Below are 25920 nucleotides of genomic sequence, written 5' to 3' on the forward strand. Positions count from 1 at the left end.
AAGAAAAAAAGAAAAAAGTGATAACCGTAAAATATAACTTCGAATTAACATTTTTTGCACATTTTTGCAACGAATGTGGAATATGACGCAAAACGAAATGATTATATTTACAACTGTTAAGTCGATTCTTTCAAATTTTGTCGAAATTTGATTAGTACATTATAATAATGCATTTGTATACACAAACCCATAAAATGGTGAGTGAAACACCAGTCCTTATTTACGACTGTGTGGTACAAGTTTCGGAATTAAAAGACAACATCCTAAATGAAAATCGTACATTTTTGTTTGCTAATCATATAGGATTGTAGCTCTCTGACGAAAAACCTTGTCAAAAGATGAAATAAGAAAAGATAATTAACATCAAAGTTGAAAACCCGGTGGACATTAGCCTTCATAGCATTCGCTCGCGTAATATGAATACAGTGACGGAAATAGTAGACCGACATCTGTCGTGTAAAATACGCCACACTATAGTATATTAAAGTGAATCATGCGACATTTTGGACTGCTTTCTATAATGCATTTGTCAAAATAGCTTTAAATAAATTCGACATTAATGTTAACATGACCTAGACAGACGAGTTTTAGATATCTTAAAAAATCATACGACAATTGCTTGTAAGTTCTAGAATGTAAAGTCGAACGAATCAGTTTTTGTTTGGATTTTTGTTTTGTTTGTTTGTTTTTCACAAATGTAAGAAAATACCACCATAGCATTATTACTATGATCAATGACAATGTGTACATATAACTTTCAAGGTACCTTTTCCTAACTATTCTTTATTTATTTTGGTTTTCCTATTTTTTGGTTTTTGTTGTTTTGTTTGTTTGTTTACTTTGTTTGCTTTGTTTTGTTTTTTTTTTTTGGTTTTGTTTTGTTTTGTTTTGTTTTTTGTTTTTTGTTTTTTTGTTTTTTGTTTTTTTAAATGTAACTGTTACACTTGTCTCACGTACGGACAATGTACCATGGTTTACATATAAATGTATTAATTTTATATTTCATTATGTTACTATGTTTTCTTACTCATTAATGTTAGTTTGTAGTATCCCGTTAATTGGAGGCGTTAACGGTAGTTGGTAACGATTTTTTTTCAAATATTTACGTTTTCTAACATTCCAAATAAAATCAATTAATTTAATGGGTCATTTTTAGCTTCAATGAGCTTTGACTCATGCTACTTGCCTTTCTTAATCACCACAATAATTAAAATAGAGCTTACAATCGTACTTTGTATTGAAAGAGTAATCAAGGGAACCAAAGTTATAGCGGTAATCCAGGGACAAAGACCAGATATGGAAAACAGATAGGTACACGATGCCCACATGCTTATTTTTACATGTTTATGTATATCACTAATTGGATAGTAGTTATGTGAATATCTAACACCTTTCTTTACGTTTTTAGTAGAGTCTGAGTTGCTTAGTTGCTTTTGTTACTTTGAATGTATTATTTTAATTCTTTGTTGTGTATGTCTGTTTTCCATGTTTGGTCTTGGATTATTTTCTTTTGATTTCCGTTAGAACCTTGGTTCCCTTGATTACTCTTTGAGGAGGTAGACCTAGGGTAAAGGGCATTACTCTTACAAATCACTTTTACGTTTGTATAAACAATTTTACATAATAATATGTAAACATCTAAGTAACTTGGATTGATTTAATTCTGTTTCAATTGAATGGTTGATGGGCTTTGGTAAAATTAATTTCAATCAAACATATCACTGATTTGGTGAGTTACTTCCCTTACGCTAGGTCTACCCCCTTAAGATTACTGAAGTACAAGTACATATTAAATGCCGACACTCTCTTTAGTAGAGGTGATACATAGTGTAGAAAACCAACTGAATAAACGATGCTTTGGTCTACATATGCTATATATTAAATAACAAGAGTCCTTCGTGTATTCAGATATGTATTTTTTTAAAACACCACATATGCATCTCTAATTAAAATCAACCTAACCAAACTAAATCGAAAAGGATATCTCTTGCAAAGTACTAATTTCATACACAATCTATGCGTATTTCTTATATCAAAGTGCAATAAACGGATGACTAACTAAAACTGGTTTTGTGGTCTGTAACTGTTACTGAATTAGGGAAAAAAGTGAATTTGGTGGGACTTCCACATGCGTGATTCACCTTGTATTTGAATTTTAAAAAGACTGCTACTAAGGTTGTGTATTAGTTCTACCTTTTTGCCGTATGTTAGGTAAGACGGAAAGTCGACTGGAATATCGTGTGACGAACACAAACGGGCTAAATAAAGGCAGAATAACTACCGGTTTGCTTTTGGGTTTTTTTTATTCATTTGTCATTTTATTTTTTTCTTCTTTTTTGGTTTGTTTGGTTTGTTGGTTATGTTTTGTTTTTGTTTTTGTTTGTTTGTTTGTTTGATTGTTTTTATTTATTGTTATTTTATTATTATTATTATTATTATTATTATTTTATTTATTTATTTTTTTTTAATGTACTTATTTTGTTCATCTTATACTTGCAGACAATATAAACTTAGAGTGGAGTGATATCTAGGAATTTCAGCATCTACAGCGTTTTTTTACATGATTTTATCTATATTCGAGATTTAATTTGCAATCTAAATAATTATTTCCTGAGAGAAAACTTACACGTTTACTCATATGTTGAATCGGATTGGAATAAAATGGTAATTTATGCATGTATACAAAAAACTTTATTCTTTAATACAAACAGTATTTGCTCTTAATCCAACTACACAATTTTGTAATCATCACGTACTTTCTGACTGCGGTTTATTCAACCTATGCAAACAGTTTGATAATAAGCAATAAAAAGGTAGATTCCATTTCCTGGTGGATATGCAATCCTTTATAAATATATTAGTTATAAAAACAAAATCTAATTTAACTTCACCTTTCCCTATAATTTCAATATATTTATTCAAGGGATGAGGACACATAAGGCTCTCTAGCCTTACTGGAAAAAATGTAACTTCAAAACTGTTCCATTTTTTTTTTAAATTAAAACATGTATGTATTTAAATTTTATGAACTATCAAATAAAAGAAGTCTCGTGTTTCATTTTATTAATATGGTTGAGTTCGAGCAATGAGTGATAATGGTCCCTTTGCATAACGGAATTCAAGACAAGTGCAGCAAAATGTACTCATAATCAAACCAAAAAAAAGAAGAATTTTACTATGAGATGATTCTTTTCAAGAACTGTCATCTGTAGTAAATTTGTATATTGGTTTAGGATATACTATAAACGTATAACTTTTCGCAGTGTTTTAATTTTCGCTATGTCCGCGGTGGACAGATAAGCGCGAAAGTTAGTACCTGCGAAATTGATTTTTAACACAATAAAACGCGTATCATATTTCGAAACCGCGAAAGATGATAACCGCGAATATGTTCACTAGACAGAATCCGCGAAATTAGCAACCGCAAAAATTAATACGTTTAAAGTAATGAAATTACAACAAGAATCTACAAAGGACAATTATTATCATAATTAAAGACGGTTAATTCTGTTGATGTAAACATAATTGATTGTAGTAATATTTTATGTGACTTTATATATTAAGACACCAAATGCAGATGTGTATTGTGTCTCCAAAGAGAGATAAATCCGAATTAACGAATTCATAGGTAAAACTTAGTTTGTGCAATTGCTCCCATACTGCACAGTACACATGTAGTATTCGGTGTAATTGTACAGAAAGACTATGCGATAACAGATGTTAATAAATGAAGTACCAGTGCATAAACTATCCTACTTAACAGACTAATACAATTTAAGTCATCTAGAAACATTGGAGAGTTTGTTAAGATATTTCTAGTGTTTTTTACAACAAAAGAAGACATGGGTGCATTCTTCATAATCTTTTATTCATTTTAGTACCCAGTAAAATATTTGCTATCTGTATACTTTATATTACATTACAAGCCGTATTTTACGTTACGATTTCTATAGCAAACTTTTATAAAAATCATTGATTGCGGCAATCAAGTATTTGCAAGCATAGATCTATTTCTTTCAGACAAAAATCATGCAGTACTTTTATTGCAATAATGTTGCAATTACTAATGTAAAATTTTACTGTAAATCTTTGATTTAATGTAATCAAGGAAATTATTATTATTAAAACATCAATTACATGTAGTATGTGTATGTTGGCATTCCGTGATTTTCAAAATGTTGCCATTGCTTGAAGACACCCTGACTTCATAGTGTAACTTTATGGATAGAGGAAATGTAACAACAAACAATTAATAAAATATTTATTTAACTGATGTATTGTTATATTGAGGGGGAAAAGCATAAAACATAAAAAGTAGGTACATGTATGAAATGAACATTTTTTCTCATTACTTTACTAAAGTGAAAACATATATTAAGGGATCGATCTTGTCTCCTTTATGTTAAAATCTGTGATATTTTCTACAAGCCAATATCCTCTTGGGGTCAATAATGCTGCCTTTTATCATTCCGTCATAGATTAGTATCATTTCCTCTACCTCTTCCACTGCCCGATCCTATATCTGCGGCCATCTCTGTCGACGGTATCATCCCCAACTTCATCGTTTACTTCATCGTTGTCATCTCTGGTACCGCGCCTTGAGCCAGGAGGTCCTCGTCTCCCACTAGGAGGACCACGCTTTCCGTTAGGGGGTCCTCGTCTTCTGTCAGCATCATCACCGTTCTCACTGCCGACTTCATTTCCATCTGTTTTTTCGTTTCCGTTTCTGCCACTGCGTCTACCAACAGGAGGACCACGGCTACCAACAGGGGGACCTCGCCCATTATCAGACCCGCCATCAATGCCACCGTCTTCACCATCGTTTCTGTCTACTGGTCCATTTTCAACGTCGCCATCTCCACGTCTCTGGTCAGAACGACTACCATCAGGAGGACCATGCCTTCCATTAGGGGTTCCCCGTCTTCTGTCAGCATCATCACCTTTCTCATTGTCGACTTCATTTCCATCTGCATTTTCCTTTCCACTTCTACCACCTGGAAGCCCATGTCTACCAGCAGGAATACCTCATCCATTGTCAGGACCGCCATCAACACCACCGTCTTCACCATCGCTTCCACCTAATGGTCCATTTTCATCATTGCCATCACCACGTCTCTGGCCAGAACGTCTACCAACTGGAGGACCACGTCGGTCTGGACCGCCATCATTGCCTCTGTCCCCACCATCGGTTCAGTCAAGGACACCAATGTTATCTACATCATTACCACGACCACCTCTAGCCCTTCTGGCGTAACACAAATCTGCTACTAAGAGGATCGTAACGCAGAAAAGAACTGTGTTCGACTGCAAAGAGAAACGATTATAATAAAAATTGAACATGAACATTTTGCTTTTGCAAAATGGTTAGCATGAGCAAAACTATGTACTGAAAATTCAGAATTATATGTAATGTTGGTTTTTCTTATCATTTTTTTTTTCATTTCATAAAATAATGTCATTGGTGTCATATTGCAACCAAATGTTGTAACTCACATCATATGTCAATTTTATCATCATCGTTATGTGGGTTTCCTCAGAACTGCAACTGAGATTTCATTCATACAATGGCATGAATGCAACTATTTTCAAAATTACAGGTATTTAAAGGTTTAAAAAATATCATGTCATAGAAAAAATATTTTATTGAGGCAATAAAATTTATACTGATTGCTAACTATTTACAATATGTCTTAATGCACCAGTTCCATTGAATGCATTTACTCATATAATATTTCGTGCATTAGCCGCACCGGTATGAACGTGATAAGCTACTGTTATCATATCTCAGTATAATGTTTCTAATTTTTACAAAATGTATGTGAATAGTTCTACTACTATAATGAGTTGCGCGCCAAAATAATATTGACCGGTCAATAGTTTCCTAACTATTTGCCCTCTCTGAAACTATTTGACCGCAAGCATAATTATGATTTGCGGATTTTGCATTGCTGTTGCGGGATCGGCTGCGTTTTTAACACTTCATTCAAAATTCCTGTCGTTCACTGGGTGGAGACCAGAGATTTCCAATTTCAGTCAGACAACAGAAACATTTTTTTTTTTTTGGTCTCCTAATGATAATATATTGACTGTGTATGTTAGTACTAGAATAAGTATATGGAGTTCCTAATTTCCTGAGATCTAGTATGTTGTCTCTTTCAGTCTTTGGTATAAATTTGTGCCAATGTCACTTTTGGTGTAATGAAACACTTACTGAATGTATATTTGGGTAATAACAAGTTTTTTGGTTTCCCCACAGTCAATAAACTATCCAATTACATTTGGTTCAAAAGGCCTAATTTAGTTTCGATAAATCAGTATATTATATGGATTGTTATTTGTGTCCAGACTGGAACAATATATCATTTATCCTCCATATTTAAAACCAGATACAGAAATAATCTTATGACTTATACCAAATTTGAAGAAATTATACGCATGTATATTTATGTTTCAAGACCGCCTTGTCTTTTAATACCTACCACCATTGTTATGGCTGCAAAGAATCTTTAATAACGTCTTTGACCACAAGAAGAAAAGAAGTAAGATCCTGTAAATATATTTGAAAATTAAATTGAGCTGCTATCAAAAGTGGCAATATATATATCGTCATTAAGTGAATAACTACTAGACAATCCAGAACTAGTCTACAAACGTGTGTTTCGTTAACATATTCAAGACCAAATAAATTTCAAACGATTAGAATATTTAAAAATTGAATTAATGTTTTACTTTTGATGTTTCATCGGAGTGTTAAAGCGGTAATCGATTGAATCAGCGATTAGTTTCCAATCGAAAGAAAACGGGAAGAACTTTAACATGTCATAATGAAAGCTTAAAGTGAAAGTAAAAACGTAAAAGTGGTAAAAAATACACTTTATATTAAGGGAACCAGTGAAAGCAAAGGGGCCTGAATACAGGGATATTCTCCAACGCAAAGTTAAACAGAACTCTAGTATTAAAAGCAAATCTATGACTGAGCGCCAAAGGGTCTAGTCAATCATTCGGAAACAACGAAGCAATAAACGAAGCAACTATCACAACACGTATGTAGGACAGGTCGAGAGAGTCATTAAAAAATCAAAATAAGCATTTAAATTATCTCAAAATAGCTTGTATAAATTGTGGCATTAAATCAAAACTCAAATGTCCGGAATTTACCGAACTTCTATCTAAATCAGACACTGCAGCCAGTGTTGAAACAAAATGATGATATAATGTTGAACGGATACAGTTTCTTCTTCAAACCCAGAAGTAAAGTTAGTAAAAGTTCAGGCGGTCTAGCCATAGCATTCAAAAACAATCTCGAAGATAATATTGAATATATCATAACAGAAAGTAAATTCGTTTTATGGCGTAATAAAGCAAAGGTTATCAGATTTACCCACAATCCAATAAGTATGAACAAAATCAAGAAGAGATTCCTAAATCAACTGATAACATTTTGTAAGGAGAATTACTTTTCCATTATGAATTGGAGGACTTTAGGTGATATAGAAGGACAGTTTACATGCTAAAACTCGAGCGTTGTTGATAATTGCATTTGCAGCTAAGAACTTATCCAAATATTTTCTTATTTCTAAGTTCTTGGTGTTTTTGCCTATTTTCAAATGAACATTCCCCGCTTTATTTTTGGCTTAAGCCAGATGACCAGGAAAGGTGCAACATAAAAAAATGGACAAACGACAATCACACGAGTTCCTGGAATCGATGACTAATAACACGAGTCCCTGAAATCCTAAACTGTTACAGAAATAGAAAATATGAATCATAAAATAGATTAAACATTATAAGTGACTCAAGAATCAATAAACACATTTATAGATAGAATCGGCAGAATGCCTGTAAACACAGCAGGAAAAACTTTTGGAATAAAAGAATTTACAATAAATAACCATTGCAAAGATAAACCATGGTTTGACCGTAACTGTAAAGTTTCCAGGTCTACATTCAGTAAGTTGAAAAGTGACAAACATATGTCCTACTTTCACAAAGCACAAGCTAGAGATGCTGAGAAGAAATACAAAAAGACAATAGATAAGGCACATCAACAAGCTGGAATTACGTTTAGGAAGCAAATTGACGCCTTAAAAAAACGATTCAAAAGATTTTCTTGATGGAAAAAAAGAGAAAGAAAAAAACAACCGAAGATAGACTTCAAGAAGCTAGTGTCATATATCAAGAAATCAACGTAGCCAGCGAAGATCTAAACGATGAATAAAATAGAAGTACCACAAAACTTTAAAATTCTTAAAGCTATTACAACCTCAAAAATAACAAAGCCTGTACGGAAGATGAACTTATTAATGAATATTTGAAAACACCCGCTCATGTTTTTTTTTATAGATATTTATGAAAACTCCTTCAATATTTGATTTTAATGCTGCTGATGAGAGGTTACTCCTTGAAACACATGTACAGCATATCGAAATTTACAATATATAAAACTGGTATTTTTTGTATTTAAGAACCACTGGGTCAATACCACTGCTGGTGGACCTGAGGTCCCCGAGGGTATTCACCAACCCAGTAGTCAGACTTGTCTGACCCTGAATAATATCACACATTTTATCTACCCTATTTATGAATTCTTGCAGACAAGCCTATTCACAAGAATAAAGGCGATAAATTCGATCCCATAAATTACCGTCCAATAACAATTGCATGCTGTTTTGGAAAGTTCTTTACAGCGGTTTTGAACGAACAAATATTCTCAGAGGAAACATCTCTACTTAAAGAAAATCAACATGGATTCCGAGAAAAGTACTCAACTACTGAATGCAATTTAATTTTACACTTTAATTAAAGTTCTCCAACACTCAAAAAAGAAATTAACTGTGTTTTTGTGGACTTTGAAAAAGCATTCGATACAAATGTTTGCAGTTCCTTATGGTATAAAGTTCATAATATTATTCATGACAAAATGTTCACTACTATATTCATTATGTACCAGAATATTAAATAAGGACTAACCTGTAATGGACAAATATCTGAACCGTTTGCATATAAAGCTGGCGTTAGACAAGGAGAAAATCTATTTTATTCGTTTTATACCTAAATGATCTGATTAACAAAAGTGCAACAGGTCTAAGTTCAATTACTCAAGATATAAAAGGAAGACAAGGACAATTTTTGAAACAATGTATAATTCCTTACACAGATGATACGGTAATTCTCGCAGAATCACCCGCTCAACTTCAAAACTATCTAAAAAAGATAATGTGAAATAATGTGACATAGTAGAATGTATAATTTAACCTTATATAAAAATGCTCTATTTTGATTGGTTAAGAGCCAAGGTATTTTTCACGTATTTCCCTAGTGCTTCAAGTACCGGGGTATTTGCCCGGGGTATTTATCAATCCCCCGCGCTAAGAATAGCGTGCTTCCAAACGCATCTAGACATTTCATCCGTCGAACGAAAACTACAAAAAAAAAGGTTAAGATGGCCGACAAGGTAGAAAATCGGTTTGATGATGCCACCGAGGAAGAAATGGATGAAATTTGATTCCCTCAAAACCAGTATTTTTGGCAAATACCGCTAGCCAGCATGATATATTTGTAAACTGAAAACCTGATTAAAAAGCCAAAATTTAATGAATATTTTTTTACTGAATACCCCCATGTGGACCATCAGAGATATAATAGATGATATTTGGTGGTATTAAACAAATATATCATGCTTGGAGGGATATTTGTCAAAAATACAGGATTCGAGGAAGCCAAATTTTTCTCGACTTTGGTTCGAAAAATTGACTCATCTCAACCAGTAATTTTGGCAAATACCCCTTGATATATTTGTATGGAAGTCGACGACAAGATAGAAAAGTTTTATCAATAAGAAAACACTAATATTTTCGTTATGTTTTAGAATTTAACAATATCATGAACAAGAAACAACAATCAAAATAGCAATATTTTTTTTTAATTTATTTGAATCATAGATTACAAAATGGAGTCTCTCTGACCTCTGTTTGCAATATTTATATGAACTATTCCCTTTGCTATGCTTCCACAGCAATTGTACAATGTATTGATTTTATTAAATACCTTGTATTTCTGCATGCACGCTTTGTTAAAATTGGGTTAAATCAGAATAGCATATATACCCCGAAGTATTTTCAATGAAGCGTGCTACCGTTTCATGTCCAAAATGTGAGACCTGCCAACGCTTTTACGCGCCCATGAAACATCAAAAATGAAACATCCTATTCTTAAGACAACATTTCATATGTTTCTCTAATTTAATTACTACAATATAGTAGATGAACATAGAATAAAGGCAAAACAAATTGACCAATAAAAGAAGTCCACTTAATTGTGGGCGTGACCTATATGGTTAAGTACCAGTCCGCATAAATTTAGACACTGCCAGTGGTTAAGTGATTCGTAGTGTAGAAAAAGCCATCGAACAAACACTATTTTTTAGTTTACGTAACTATGCTGTATTTTAACTTAACGATAATCATTTATGTATTCAGATCTGCACTTTTGAGAAAATCTTACATTTATCTCCCACTAAAATCAACCAAATCTAATATAAAGAACGAAAACTCTTGTGAAAGAGTAATCAAGGGAACCAAGGTTATAGCGGTAATCAAAAGAATGCAATCCAGGGACAAAGACCAGTGAATTTCCAATTACATGTACAATCTAAATAATTTTGCATTTCATAATATCTGTTCCTTTAACCAGTTTAACATTACGTAGATTAAATTATGTTTTTAAAAACCTTTTATTTCATAAAAAGTATTAATTCCCTGAAGTTTGTTTTTGTGTGAACAAAAAAAAAAAAAAAAACTGTGATGCGAAAATAATAAATTACATTTACTTACCCAACAAATATTTCAGTTGAATATGTTAAAACTTCTCTCATAGATTATGTATAACTATGAATAAACCCAGATCCTTTATTTTAACATAGCTTCAGTCAGATTTAAAACATCCGCATCCGCAAATTTATATAAATAGTTCACTCTCTTGTGTAACAAAAGGCTAAGCACCGCAAGAATAGAATTGACAGGATGCGTCTAAACAGACTAAAATGTTATTTTTAACATGTGTCTAGTTAAGTTAGTCAAAATGAATTTCTTCGTCTGTCTGTCTGTCTGTTTTGTTTTGATTTGTTTTGTTTTATTCTGTCATTTTTTTTGTTTTTTTGTTTGTTCCTGTTTTGTTTTTGTTGTCTTCCTAAGATCCACGCCTGACTTTGGTTGGACGTCTCGTACAAATTTCCTACACATATTTATTTTACTAAATTACATGCACAATATTCGATATAGTTCCGACCATTCCCATGAGATACATTCACTATTGTCGTGATTGAAACGAGTTCCCGAGTTCGGAGTTGAAAGCGCAACCGTTGACAATAAAACGGTTATATTCATACTGTTACGAACACTGACGTTGTAAATGTATAATCGAAAAAGCTGCAAATGATACTGAAAATGTATAAAAGTATATATACATGTACAAGACGAACCGTTACATTTAAGTGTTTATGCATGGTCGGCATTAATATAAACTATATACCTCATTCGTAACCCGGATTGTAAACGTTGTCGAGGCTTTATTACCACATGGATCCTGAATCCCTACGGTCAATGTATAGTCTGCTTCCGGAATGTAAGAGTACAAAGGCGATATTTCATCTTGAAAACAAATAAATGAGAGTGATATGAATATAATGAATGGCAAGGATGCAATTCAAGCATTGGAATTACTAAGTAAATGATATATGGCAATCTTCTGTGCACAGAGGGCATATTCGCTTTATTATACGTGATGTGAATTTGCTGTATTTTGATTGGTACAATACGAGAGTGATATTCTGCTCTATTACATGTCTCAGCGGGTGTTAGTTATAGATATGAGAATCGTCCAGTTAAGAGGGTAGACCAGGGTAAGGGAACGTTTCTATTCAGCATTTTGGATCAATCTCATGTAAGCATGAGAGTACACTGTAACTTGACTGATTTCATTCTGTTTCAAATAAAAGCTTTGTAGGCTTCGGTAAAATTCAATATGATACAAGCATATCACTGATTTCAAGAGTTATTTCCCTTACCCTAGGTCTACCTCCTTAAATGACTAGAATAACAATGGTCAAACAACAGAAGCAAAATTTGCAAAGTGTTGCCGATATCAATGAGGACGATGACCTCTTGTATTTTACAGATTCAAAATCGACGAAATAGTCTAGAAACATAAAACACTTTCAATCTATATCATGTATATGTTATTCATATAATACCAAGGTTTTTACACCTTTGTTAAAGGCAGTATTTTTAATCCCACCTCTATATGCGAATAAGTATAGTACATCGTACATGTAATTAGTAGAAATTTTTATTCACATCTTGTATAGCGGAGCCTATGTGTAAGCAGAGTGATATATGTGTTGACGTAGAAATTCATGGGATTGACGATAAATTAAGAATCGATGACAAAGTTTTGATTTGAGTTTTTGAATTTAGTAAATATTCAACAGAAAAAAAAGGTAAGCAATAAAGTAAAGATGAAAATCACAGTGCAAACTGAAATAATAGAGAAAGAATTAGACCGTAGAAGCACCGGGAGCCCGATTTCAGTCAGACAGGAAGTTAACCTGTAATACCGTGTAAGGGTCTTTATTAGTTTCGTATCTTTAACAAAAACAAAATTTTCAAATCTGTTGATAGTCCACATCGTAAAGTTCAGTAAGATTTTGGTGAAAAATTAATTCCACTTAATGTAAAACTGTTAAAGGCCTGCTTTTTTTCTTTATCAATACTTTCAACTTCATCCTCATAAAGTGTACACCATCCTCATATTACTACCAAATATAGCAAATCAAAATCATCAAAGATGCATCTGATGATGATTCAATGACTAACTTAAGTAGGTAGACCTGGGGTAAGGGATGAAACTCTTACAAATCATTGGAACGTTGGTATTCACCATTCTTTTGATTACCGCTATAACCTTGGTTCCCTTGATTACTCTTACATCAATCTCATGAAGCCATCAGAGTAACTTAGACTGATTTTATTATGTTTCAAACAGTAATCAAGGGAACCAAGGTTATAGCGGCAATCAAAAGAATGTAATCCAGGGACAAAGACCAGACATGGAAAACAGACACACACACAACAAAGTAACGAAAGTAAATAAAATCATACATACAAAGTAACAAAAGTAAATGAGCAACTCGGACTCCACTAAAAACTGGGAGCATGGACCAGGTGCACCGGTAGGGTAAGCGTCCTCTGCTTTTCTAGAAACACCCGCCGAGTTACTCATAAAAAGCCAAGTCTTGGGTAGACAAACGAGGAAAGACAAACTATGACCCGTTGAATAAATCAGTTTTCATGGTGCTGATGGATACATCATAACGATCCACGAGTTCATGATGACGACCATAAAACTTCTGTAGTGATGACTTCAATCTTGTAGCAACATAACCCTGTTCCAGAAGCCTATTTGTTAGACTTCTAGCGCGATACAAAAAGTCTGCGTAGTTTCGGCAAGCTCTGGCATAACGTATGAGTTGTGATATGAACACTCCATACGCAGGAGCCGAAGGGATGTTGCCACAGGTGAAAGGAAAGTTGACAATTCTGAATGAAATGTCATCACGTTTGTCGTAAAGTTTGGTCAATAGTTTTCCTTTACCATCGATTTCTAAATGTAGGTCAAGATATGAGGCTGACTTCACAGTGTCTGTAGTATCTTTTATCTCAAGTTCTTTTGGGTAGATGCGATATATCAAATTCCCGAAATTAGGATTATTTATCTACATAGCGGAAACTGAGATTGAAGGATCTAGCCAAACGATATTCTTTCTTTATGATCAAATCAGCTATAAAGTCAGCCTCAAAAGAGTGAAGAAATAGGTCAGCAAGTAAAGGAGCACAATTTGTTCCCATTGGATTGCCGACCGTTTGTTGAAAAACACGTCCACCACACTGGACAAATATGTTGTCGATTAAAAATTCCAGCATTTTGTAAACATCTTCCTCTGTATATTTGGAAGATGATTTGGAATTATTTCTTACAAAGGAAATTATTTCAAGAGTCATGTCCTTTGTCCCAGTTCTACTTCCTTAAGGAAAACATGTACAAGTAAAGTGTGCACTCATTATTTCCAGTGATATAAAGAGAGATAGTGCACAGACCATTTTTAGTATGAAGAGGTGGGGGTGTTGGAATTTTATGTATGATCTTTTTTTCGTCGCAAGCGCCAATTTTTAATTGTTTATTAGCCGGAACCAAATTCATTGCTTCCATTTGAAAAACTGCCTGTTTAAGTAATAAGGAAAATATTGAAACTTTTTTCAATGGACGAAAAAAAAAAGATTTTCTGCAAAATTTTGAACATTTTTTTAACAAAAAAGTTTTCCTAAAATAAGGAGAGTGCCAACCCCCTGCACCCACCCCTGGGTAGGGCCACTATAAAAACTTTCCAAAGATAACGTAACGGTTACAGAGAGAAAATAGACACAATCAACAAAGAAAATGAACTAGCCAAAATAACAGGTAAAAAGAAACAAAAGTAAATTATCGATCCGGACTCCACTAAAATAATGGAAGCATGTACTACTACTACATGGGGTGCACCGGTAGGTAAGGCGTCCTCTTCGTTTCCAGAAAAAAAATGCAAAGAGAATACATTATATTTGACTTATTAAATTAAGGAGGTAGATAAAAGGTAAGGACACCACTTTTTAAATCACTGATATGTTTGTATCTTATTCAATTCATCAAAGCATATCAAGCTTTCATTTGAATCAGAATGAAATCAATCCATGTTTCTTTAGTGCTTTCATGAATATGATGTAAAGTGGTGAATATAAACGCTCAAATGATTTTTAAAAGTTATGTCCTTTACCCTAGGTCTACCTCCTTAAGTGTAACAATACATACAAGTTGACGTGTCAAAATCAAAATATGCCGAACTTGCTGACTTTAAAAGAATGAACAAGTCATCGTTCTGGTCGTTGTTGCTAATGGTAACGGTGTGTAGCACAGTTCCTACTGGCGTCGAATCCATCATGGTTATAATTCCAACAGATCCAATAGACGGCGACGACCCTGTTCAAACGACAAAAGCTTTAGCTTAATAGACTATAATACTGAGTTTAAGGGTTTAAATTTACGTGCATGGTGTGGTGTCAAATTTTAATAATCTCACATTCCGTGCATTTGTGAATTTAATAAATCTTCCCAGTTCACATTATCATTCAATGGCAAATCAAGGCATTCAGGTTAGAGGCAGATATAAAATTTAAGGCCTAGTGAAGCGAGGTAATAATTAATGACCCTCGTTTGTAGAAGTTTATTGTCTATATCAAATCTGTTACACAATTGTTATACTGGGTACCCTGCCTCTTTATTTTCTTAATACAAGATGGAAACGCGTGCTTTGCGGTTTGTCATTAAGTAGGGTTCTAGTACTGCGCAAAGTATCTGCGCCATGAAAATTGTTTTGTTTAAAGTGTCATAGTTTTCATTTCCTCTTTCGTCTACCCCGAACTTGTCAATGACTTTTTATGAGCAACTCGGCGGGTGTTTCTAGAAAAGCAGAGAACGCTCACCGTACCGGTTCACCTGGTCCATGTTCACAGTTTTTAGGGGATTCCGAGTTGCTCATTTGCTTTTGTTGCTTTGTGTGTATGATTTAGTTACTTTATGTTGTTTGTTGTGTATGTCTGTTTTCCATGTCTGGTCTTTGTCCCTGGATTGCATTCTTTGGATTACCGCTATAACCTTGGATCCCTTGATTACTTCTTGGTACTATTATTCTATTCATGGCAGTACTATACAAAACTTATGACAAGTCTTCATTTATCATCGTGAACTTGGTTTTTCGATACTTTCTTTTTCCTTCATTTTTTCGGTTTAAGTTCGTTATATTGCCATTTCAATTTAATTCGTGACTTGACATACCATCCGAAACAAATGCCTTTATTGCATAATCCCTGTCGACGCTATCCATGCCATAGTTTGACCAATCTGTGATGTCACCGATACTGACGCTGTGAACGTCTCCGCGGACACGCGTCAGCAAAGAGTCGGAGCTTCCGTAGGATATAATATCTTCTCCGAGTGAAAACCTAAATTTGTCAACATATTTCATTCATTTAGTATTTTCGCATTTGTCATTCTTTAAAAACGCACAACTCATAAACTTTGAAAAGAGAAACCATAAAATAAATGTGAATCAAACGTCATGAAACAATGACAATGCACAAGAAAAATACTGTAAACGAATTAATTTTCGCAAATTCTGTCATTGGAACATATAGTCCATGGGCTGGAAAGGTACATCATGTACCCTGCCCCCCTCTCCCCCCACTTATCAATTTCATGAAAATATTCAGCTATATTTGCACTTCCCATGACCGAATCAATATGTCGCCTAAGAATATTCTCGGGTTCTTTTTTCAGTTTAAGCCTATATTTGTATTCAACTGAAACAAAATGCCAAGATTTGTACGAGCATCTAAGTCTTCCTAGGACATTCTGTAAAGAAACTAAATATACGTATGCACACGAGCACATACATGTACATAGTATTATACACAGTATGTGCATGTGCACATTCGCGTTTGTACATGTACAATGCTTTAGTAAAATAAAGACACAATGACATGTATACGAGCCCATACATGTACATATGATATATCGTATGTACATGTGCACATTCGCGTTTGTACATGTACATGTACAATGCATAAAAAACATATAATACACGCTAGTAATGATTACTGATTATACTTACCATCCAATGTGATCCCCTGGCTGTAAAGATAATCTGTAATCACCCAATGTTGAAGTTGAAGGGTCATATGTTTTCAATCCTGTGGCTGAAAGATGAAAATAATACATGTAACTATGTTCTACATATGCGCATGTCCAATTGTTTCCGGTATAAAATCAACGAAGATACATGCGAAATGAATTTATATTTAACTAAAGGACTCTTTTAAATACATCATTGAAGATTATTAGCATTTATTTCCTTAACTATCCGAATCTGTTATTTTTTTTATCAATATGTGTTCGAGGATTCTCTATGATTTTAACTTCAACCATTCTTCTCGATTCAATTTATACAAGATAGTAGACTTTTTACATATGATTATCATATTTTGTTACAAGTGGTAGTCAGACTTTTTACACATGATAGTAAAACTTTTATACATGATAGTCAGACTTTTTTATACAAGACAATCAGACATTGTATACATGATTGTCAGGCTTTTTATACATGATTGTCAGGCTTTTTATACATGATTGTCAGACTTTTTATACATGATAGTAAGAAATTTTACACATGAAGGTTAAGACTTTTTTATACACCAAAGTAAGACTTTTTATACATGAAAGAAGAACTTTTTAGACTTGATACTAAGAATTTTAGACATGATAGTCAGAATTTTTAAATGGACATGATAGTAAGACTTTTTATACATGATTGTAAGACTTTTTATACATGATTGTAAGACTTTTAGACATGATAGTCAGAATTTTTATACATCATAATCACTCTTTTTATACATAAAAGGCAGACTTTTTATACATGATAGTCGCAATTTTTATACATGATAGTCAGAATGCTTATACATGATAGTAAGGTGATCGTAATTTGATTAATACATACTTTTGTAGTAATTACAATTCGTTACTCAATAAAACGTACTTTCATAGTAATAAGTTTACGAAATTTTATTTGTACACACTTTCATCGTAACGAAATTACATTTCTTCGATAATTGGAACTCCTCAGCTTTTCTTAATTACACTGAAGAAATTGTTAGCGTAGCGGAAATGGCCCAGTAGTTCCAATTGATTAGTAATTCTGATTTTGATGTCAGTTTTCGTTCATACGTCACTTTACATTACTCACATGTCACCACCACTCGATTCTTTCCTGTTACCATCCACTGGGTTCCTATTACTTTTCTCCAGACCAAAAGCTCAAGGGTACCAGTCGACCTGGCATAAAACTGCCAGCTAGTTATTATGCCACAACATAAACTCATATAACGAGATTCCTCTACGAAGTATAACCGACCTGGTAAATATATAAATTTCAGTATTCTTGGTAAATAGTGGAGCAACTGTTTTGATTTTGGTGGAAGGTTTGTACTTTGAATTTTATGTGTATTTTCTGCAGTTTTTGTCATTTTACCAGGTTAAAAAATTACCCCTAGTTCATTTTGTTAAATCGAGATTGCACACATTTTCTATGATTCTTTCTTTAATTGGTCAATTAGCATACTCCTCGAAACCATCCTGATTTATCACCCACCGTATCGTGTATTTTTATTTCAGTTACCGCCTCGTAAATGATCGGAAGCCCGGAGATGATAAATAAAAATGAAACTTTGCTGATAGACGATGGCAGAGGAATTTCGATAATGCATTTCTCAGGAATGGTGTCAGTCTGTGGTCTAGTGATATTGCTATTTAATTGCAATAATCATTCTATTAGGCTATTTGACCATGTGTTATAATTATAGCTAGAGCTGTAGGTGCTTCCTTAAAGTACATGGCGAGTGCTTCCTGTACCAGACATAATTGTTGAAATTGTATTCTAAGACTTTGGCGTTTATGTTATTGTACGGTTCTCTGGAATTAGATGCCCAGAAACTAAGCGCTTTTACATGACGCATAGATGTCTATGTGATAATTAGTGGGACTTGAGCTATATAGCTAGTTGAGAGGGACATGTATCTAAAGACATGCTTTATTTCAATTGATGTGGCTTAAGTTTTAATGATTTGACAGACAGTTTCGACCTGGAGATCTGTAAATTGAATTTCGATTTTAAAATTTAGAAACTGGAAAAGGCCAATTAGTAGTTTGTAATTCAATTATGCAGTATGTTGGATGTATTGGCGCACTGCATGCTACGATGCATCAATAATTTTGTTGTGTATTTATTACATGTATATGTCTTTCGTAATCAGAATGGTGAAATTCAAAAAATGAACCAAAAAGTTTCCATATTATTCATTTACAACAATAAGATTGTGTTACATGTAAGATAAGTTTGAATTCGATCCCGTACCTTTCTTTTATCCAATATTTTTTTGCTATTTGACGATTATTTGAGGCGTAAAAATTCAAACGATCTATATAAATTGATTCAGTTCATGAGTACTTTGATTTAGTTTAGTTGTAGAAAAATTTAGTGAACCGAAGTTAAAGCATATGGAGTCACTGTTTTACAATGTTCATATAACATATATACTGCTATATAACCTGTTCCAGATGAGTGAACTCCCGCATTATAACTGGAGGGAGAGTTTACACCTACATAACTTGTTACTCCGCTGCAGCCATAGCCTTCGTCTAAAAAAAAAAACTTTAGTGCACTAAGTGTTATATAACTTGACGGAATTTCGTACTGTATCTTACTATTCATTTATTTATTTATTTATTTATTTATTTTAATCTAAATACGAAAGACTAGATATGCGCCTGAATCTTACATCGCCTCAGTTTGACAAATTAAACAAAAGAATCAAATTGTTAAGAAAATGCTCCTCGTCTATTCCAAAGAAATCTAAAAGCGAGAAATACAAAAAAAATATCAGGATGTGAATAACAGAAAATCAACAAACGTTCGACCAATACTTTAAAAATATCATATGGTTGAGACTCAGGTAAACATTTTTAATTATTTTGAGGTCATGGAAGTGTACAAAACTAAAATAGCATATCAGATACTCACATGTATATTCAGATGAGAGCAAAATAATCTCAAGAAAACATGAGAGAAATACATAAAGATCCTTCGTTTTTATTGACAATTTCATTTCACATCGATAGTTTTCATTTTCTGTTTTTGGTACCCTTTTTAAAACGCCAATCAAAATTAATAATGTCAAACCTTCGTCATAGTATATTCAATTTCATTATTTTAAATGAGGCGTACATTTCACTTCAAACCTGCTTCTATAGACAATGGCGATTACTTACACAATGTGAATGAAATTTATCCCTGTTTGAAGGCATTCAAGAGAAAACTTTAAATTCAACAGATAATAAAATGTTGATTGTATTCTTTTGTTTAAAAAAAAACAATTCAATCATTTAATAAAAGCAAGTTCAACATTTCATTACAATGAAATATCGATCGTAACGTTTCGGCTATACTCGCTCCTCTTGGTCTGAAACGGAATTGTCCGATTATTGTCGAATGATTTTATCAAGCTTTTCTTATCTGTTTTGAATTTTGAAGTAACTGAAAATATAGACGTACTTGTATTCTGATACAAATGGCATTTACAAAATTCCCATGATAAAGTAACGTTAAAAAACAGACATCTATTTTGTTACTTACCATTACAAAAGTAAAGTACATGTATGTATGCACTGGTAAAATTTGAACTACTCGGATATATCCGTTCCATAGCGGAAAAAAATATACTTTTTTCTGTATTGCGAGAAAAGAATTTAAAAACCGACTGAGTACCGGTATTTTACATTTAACGTATCGATATGTAAATACATGAATGTACATGTAAATGACTCTGAGACAACTGGTCGTGTACACTATCTCCATAATAACCTTCAAGACGATAATACAGAGATTCTAGAAAAAAGGGGGAATCCATTTTTTTGCTCATTTTTCCAGGAATTTTGCACGAAGTAAACAAACCCCCCTATAATCCACTAATGACTATCTTTCAACGAATATCGTGAGCTTAATACATTGTATCCCTGCGTTTTTGCTGTAACGATAGATAAAAATAACTTTTTCTCAACCTTGATCAACTCCTGTCACGAAGTTCGGCAGTGATGTGATAAAGATAAGTATTTCTACGCAATCGTTTCTCTGTACTTGGACGATTTCAACATTAACAATGAAGATGAAAGTTATAGTGATCTTAGCTCTGGTTGCGTGTGTTGCAGGTAAATAATATATTAATTGCGAAGACGTCTTCCAGAACTAAACATTATGCAGGCGCGGACCCAGCGAACGCCACACCTCCTGAATGTGGAGAAAACAAAACATTTGCATGGAATTTGATTTTTCACAAATTCTATACCCAAAACTATTTTTGCCATGCTTTTCCTTTAACTAAATTTCATATACCGCCTAAACCCGAAGCCCGGGTCCGCTCCTGTCTTGAATCGTCAGGTAAGCATTAATTTTGAATTATCAAACAGATGTTTGTTGCGTACATATTCATATACAAAAAAGAAAGCAAAAAAGATTCATTTCAAGGAAAGATATGCGAACATTTAGCACGCTGGCTATAAGGGCTGTTGGAATCTAAACACATCCATTCGAGAGGATTCATTGTGTTCTGCAGATCAGAAGCCCGGCTTTTGTTGGAATATATGAAAATACGTTATTTGCTTTTGGAAATGTTGGAAGTGAATGAGTAAACGATAGCCACCCCATTGTAATTTCTAAATCCACCCGTTTGTAGGTTTATTTAGGATCTTATGCACACTGCGCTTTGTCAAAATGCTTTCTTTCATAATGAAACAGACTCGATGTATCCTGGCATAAGAAAGCGTACGACTTCAATGATATTAAATGTGCAATGAACAATTGTTACATGTATGTAACAATGGTTGTTTCATTTCCATTCATTTTAATAAGATGCCAAGCAATCAGTTTAAATGTTAGTCTCCTGTACCCACCACATGCATCCCATCTACCCTCCAGGGGGACAACTCCACTTGAATCATTATACGACAATACTGGTTGAATCCATTGCAGTCTAAAAGTTGGATTCATTTGATATTAGGATTAAACTTGGACGTATCGGGCCTTCTCACTGTATCTAATAACATACTTGGCAGACTTGTAATTTTTTTTTGGACTAGAGAGTATACAAAAGCGTCCATGATTGACTCTATGTAAGTTTTTTTTTTCAAATTCACTGCAGAGTAGTTAACGGGACCGGCGAGAACAATTACTTTGTTCTACATCGTACCTCCAGCCCTACCTGAAAGTATATACATGTATATCACGCATATGCTATTTGACTACCCAGCGGTTGACAAAAACAGATCGATTGTGTTCTATAGATAGTCACGTGGTTTGCATAATAGTATACCACTTTTATTCAGTTTGTGTAAGCAGTGAAAACTGTCATACCGACGCAGACTGTACACTTGAATCTTGTGGAGACGGCACACCGGTGTTATGCCAACATGACGTTTGTACATGTGGTAACGTAGAAACTTGTGAGTAAATTTACACATTGCCAAAGCACGATTCATGATACACCCACAGAACAAACCGTTTTGGATCTACATAGAACATACAATTTTACGAAACTATATATCACAGTCCCTTCCATAAACTGGTCTATGTTTTGGAGAAAACCATGCATCCGTCTTTACATCAAAAACGATAACTGTTTAACTCTCGAAATTTTATACATGTATTTAATTTTTTTGTGAGAAAGTGAACAACAAATGCATAGATTTATACCGCATCTTTGGTGGTGTACCAAGAAATTGTGAATCAAAGCTAGTGTACCACAGTAATGTACATGTGCAATTTATGATTTGTACACGCGTGTATACACTGTTTGTTCTCATGCGCGATCAAACATAATATTTCTAGTACATATAGATTTTCCTAGTAAATTGAAAACATGTATGTCTGTGTGTCTGTGTGATCTTGCAAGATGACAGAAAAGAATGCTCCGTGTAAAAGGGTATTGCATGTATCTGCCTTGAGCGCTGGGATACAGAAATCGAAAAGACAAAATTATCCATCAAATTATTTCAAAATTATGTATAAAACATTATGAAAGATGTGATCATCAGTTAAATGTATTGTATCGCAAATAGCGAATGGATGTGATATTTAACTCGTTTTACGCGCTCGTGTAATATTTCCTATATTATCCCATATTCCATTTTAGCATGCACTAACAAGGCAGATTGTGAACACAACGGCCCCTGCCACGAACATGGTCATGGCCATCACAACGACTGGCATTGTCTCGATGGCAAATGTCGATGCATCTAAACTCAAAAAGAAAAGTAAATAAATTGTGAAAAATATTTTTTCGTCATATTTAGTACAGTGGGGATTCTGCGGTTTTACAATTTTCTTCACTATATGCAAAAGCAAAAAATGGTGGGAGTATTTTACACATATCATGTGACGTAAACAAAATTCAGAAGCAGATGACAGCTGCAAAGAAAATGATTGCCTTTCCTATCTTAGAAAAGCTATGCTTCGATTGGATAATACAAACGGAGTTATATTTTTTCCAAGGCGGGTTAGGTTCTTGACACAGCAACAGTGGAACAGCAGAGATACACGTACGTACATCCACGTGTTTCCCGAAGTTTTTTTTAAAAAAAACATCACATTCACTTCTTTAAATATGTAAAAAAAAATGGAAAGAGACTTAAAAAGTATCAGAAAAGAAGAATTCATTTTTACTGAAACGTAATCTTAACCTAGATTTTTTTATTTGTTTAATTGAACAGTGTGGGAAACCATGTTTTACCCAACTAAGGCAACTAGCCATTCTGGCTAGTGCCGTAGTGTAATATTGATCTTGCTAGTGTAACAATATAATATTGTTAGTTTTGCTATGGTTGACTCAGTGACGTTTCCCAGGTTCTTTATATTTTGGCGTAAATTAGCGATCCTTGTTCAGTTTACATATTTAATATTGGCCAAATACATCAAGCATATATCATTTATTATAATCCTAACGGGGGGTAAAATAAACGGTACTGGTCAAGTACCGATCCTTTCCAAACGTAATGTCGTCTGCTAAAATGTTCAGTTAAAACCCGGGTCTCCCTCAGGACGGGAGAGCAGTTTTGTATACTAAGGACTATCCCGGCCGGGATCGGGAACCGGAAGTGATCCGGTGAGCTGAAGCTAGAGCTGTATGAACACTAGAAGTAGAATATATGACGTCTAGCTCACTAAACTAGTGGAATTACTGAAGTTCCTAACAATGACAGTGAAATACAATAAATCCCTAAAGTGAAAGAGTAATTCCACTATACTGCCCCTCTCTTAAGACCTAATTGGGGATATCATAAAGATACAACCAATTAGTCCAAAAGAGAAATAGGTGAAAAATGTTATATAAAAGTGAAAAAATATAATCACAGTAAATTTTAACCTTTAAAATCTATCAAAATAATGAAAAATATATCAGACACGATAATTTAACAGTTCTTCAATAATAAAGGTGAAATACATATGTATATGGAAGTACTGATTGTGTCAAGCGGACGGGATCATACAAGATATATATTACAATTACTGTTCTACGAATTTCCTGCTGAAAATCTCATCCCTCCATTTCATTTCAGCTATTTCCTTCTTGAGGGCTCTATTCTCAGCCTCGAGCTTCCTCTCCTTCTCCATGCGTGGCTGACTCTTTCTCCTTTCCAGCAGTTTCACCTGTGCAGATTCTCTTAATCTCCCAATCATGTCCATTGTATTGCACAAATTTCTGATGTATTCCTCCAATTCTTCTGTGCTATTATCAGGTATGGGTGGAATGTATAAGTTACTTATATCGACAATTGAAGTCTGGGTAGCAAAGTCAGTTTTTGGCTTTACTTCTTGCGGGGTTATTTTAAACAATTTCGGGACCTTAGAATCTGCTGGTAGCTTGACATGAATTCAACGTTATCATCATCAGGCACAGAGTGGACCAATGACTTGAGGTCAGTGGCAACTCTTTTCCGTGCAGCGGAGTTCTCCCTACGGTTCGTCACATCAGGTTTCTGAACAACTGATCTCATCAGGGGCCGGGGTGGTCGACTGTGCCTCTGGTTGTGAGGCATCCTTCTGCTTTTTAGATTTTGACCTTGGCTTTATTCAGTCAGTCTTGTCTTCATTGTGAAGTTTAAAGAATCCAGGATCAATAAAACCTTTGTTCTGGACCTTTATAACCAGACACTTAGATAAAACACTGTTGATCATATGTGGGTCTGTTTCCCTGTGTTTCAACGTGACGTGAAGTCTCATGTCCTCCTTCCTACGGACCAGACTCTTACATCCCTTTACAGCACACTCAAACTTTGAAGAAAATGGCTCATGCTTTTCCTCCCAGTGTCGGACGAATTTTGATTTGATTACGAATTTGCTCTCAGCAGCAGTACACCCATCGATCGGGCACTTCATCCCAGATGTAAAACGGACAGGCAGATGTGGATTCTCAAACTGGAAATTGTCTTGCTCAGCATGGATTTGAAATTCAGTAGTGTCAGAAGACTCTGACATGGTTCTGTAACGAAACAATAAAGGTTATGTATTTATTAATAATTGACACACACAGCAAGCATAGAAGTTCTACAGGACCAGCAATGAAAATAAACTATCCATATCAAGGCTGCAGTCCTCGATATAGTAACAAGTCATATCCTAAGGAAGGTATATGCTTCTACATGCAACCACCATGCATGTACATGCAATCCGACAAAATGTGGAGTTACATAAATCAGGTACATCTATACGTTAAACAAAACCGGACACAAAGTCAATGGAGTACTTTTACATGTAAACGTGTTGTGTCCTCTGCAATACTCCTATAGCATGGTTTATTGCTTCCTAAGTGTGTGAGTTCATTCCAGCAAATACATATTAACGAAAATGCATTGTATTTTGAAACTGTTATATTTTTATTATTGTTGTCTATTGTTTATGAATACGGTATTATGTTTGTGCAAATATGTATAACAGGAATAGGTCAGCTCTGTAACCTTCTCTCCCTCCCTCTTAAAAGCAAAAGGTCAGCTCTGTTACCTTCTCTCCCTCCCTCTTAAAAGCAAAAATTTATGGTGAAAATTTGACCGGTGGCTTCACTAATCTGCCACGCCATGTATGTTTCGGAGAGCTCAACATAGGAACGTAAGTATTTGTAACAATATTGTCAGTTTGATTAACAACATCAGCTTCGTTTACGGCTGTATTATACG

The 25920-nt window shown here is 34.1% G+C and overlaps 3 protein-coding genes and 1 long non-coding RNA gene across 6 annotated transcripts in view; 1 reads left to right on the forward strand and 3 right to left on the reverse strand.

Annotated features, from left to right (window-relative positions):
* Positions 1–19875, reverse strand: part of LOC148597725 (cadherin EGF LAG seven-pass G-type receptor 2-like) — a 37912-nt gene extending 18037 nt beyond the window's left edge. For 2 of the 3 annotated variants that reach the window (XM_088560960.1, XM_088560959.1), the window contains exons 1-7: positions 19721–19875; positions 19249–19338; positions 17888–18055; positions 16760–16844; positions 15925–16091; positions 14902–15069; positions 11530–11648 (exon numbers count right to left, since the gene is read on the reverse strand). In XM_088560960.1, the coding sequence (XP_088417086.1) occupies positions 11530–11648; positions 14902–15069; positions 15925–16091; positions 16760–16844; positions 17888–18055; positions 19249–19338; positions 19721–19805 (882 nt within the window). In that variant the 5' untranslated portion in view covers positions 19806–19875. Of the gene's footprint in view, positions 1–11529; positions 11649–14901; positions 15070–15924; positions 16092–16759; positions 16845–17887; positions 18056–19237; positions 19339–19720 lie in introns of those variants that run through there. The other variant, XM_088560961.1, reaches the window with a different exon arrangement.
* On the reverse strand, positions 11–11030 carry LOC148597726 (uncharacterized). Its single transcript, XR_015918442.1, has 3 exons — positions 10833–11030; positions 6480–6547; positions 11–5304 (listed from the first exon to the last, which is right to left on the reverse strand). It is a non-coding gene; the product is annotated as an uncharacterized LOC148597726 (long non-coding RNA).
* Positions 19876–20762: 887 nt separating the features above from the next.
* On the forward strand, positions 20763–23025 carry LOC148597727 (serine protease inhibitor Cvsi-2-like). The gene is made up of 3 exons (XM_088562154.1): positions 20763–20904; positions 22078–22194; positions 22884–23025. The coding sequence occupies exons 1-3, from the start codon at positions 20856–20858 to the stop codon at positions 22988–22990; spliced, it is 273 nt and encodes a 90-aa protein (XP_088418280.1). The 5' UTR covers positions 20763–20855; the 3' UTR covers positions 22991–23025.
* Positions 23026–24229: 1204 nt separating this feature from the next.
* Positions 24230–25225, reverse strand: LOC148597728 (uncharacterized). Its single transcript, XM_088562066.1, has 2 exons — positions 24823–25225; positions 24230–24615 (listed from the first exon to the last, which is right to left on the reverse strand). Exons 1-2 carry the CDS (start codon positions 25223–25225, stop codon positions 24254–24256), a joined length of 765 nt encoding a protein of 254 aa, XP_088418192.1. The 3' UTR covers positions 24230–24253.
* Positions 25226–25920: the final 695 nt, after the last annotated feature.

This window comes from Perna viridis, chromosome 14, assembly GCF_037379345.1.
Source record: "Perna viridis isolate PV_CMFRI_1.1 ecotype Kerala chromosome 14, ASM3737934v1, whole genome shotgun sequence".
NCBI classification, from domain to species: domain Eukaryota; kingdom Metazoa; phylum Mollusca; class Bivalvia; order Mytilida; family Mytilidae; genus Perna; species Perna viridis.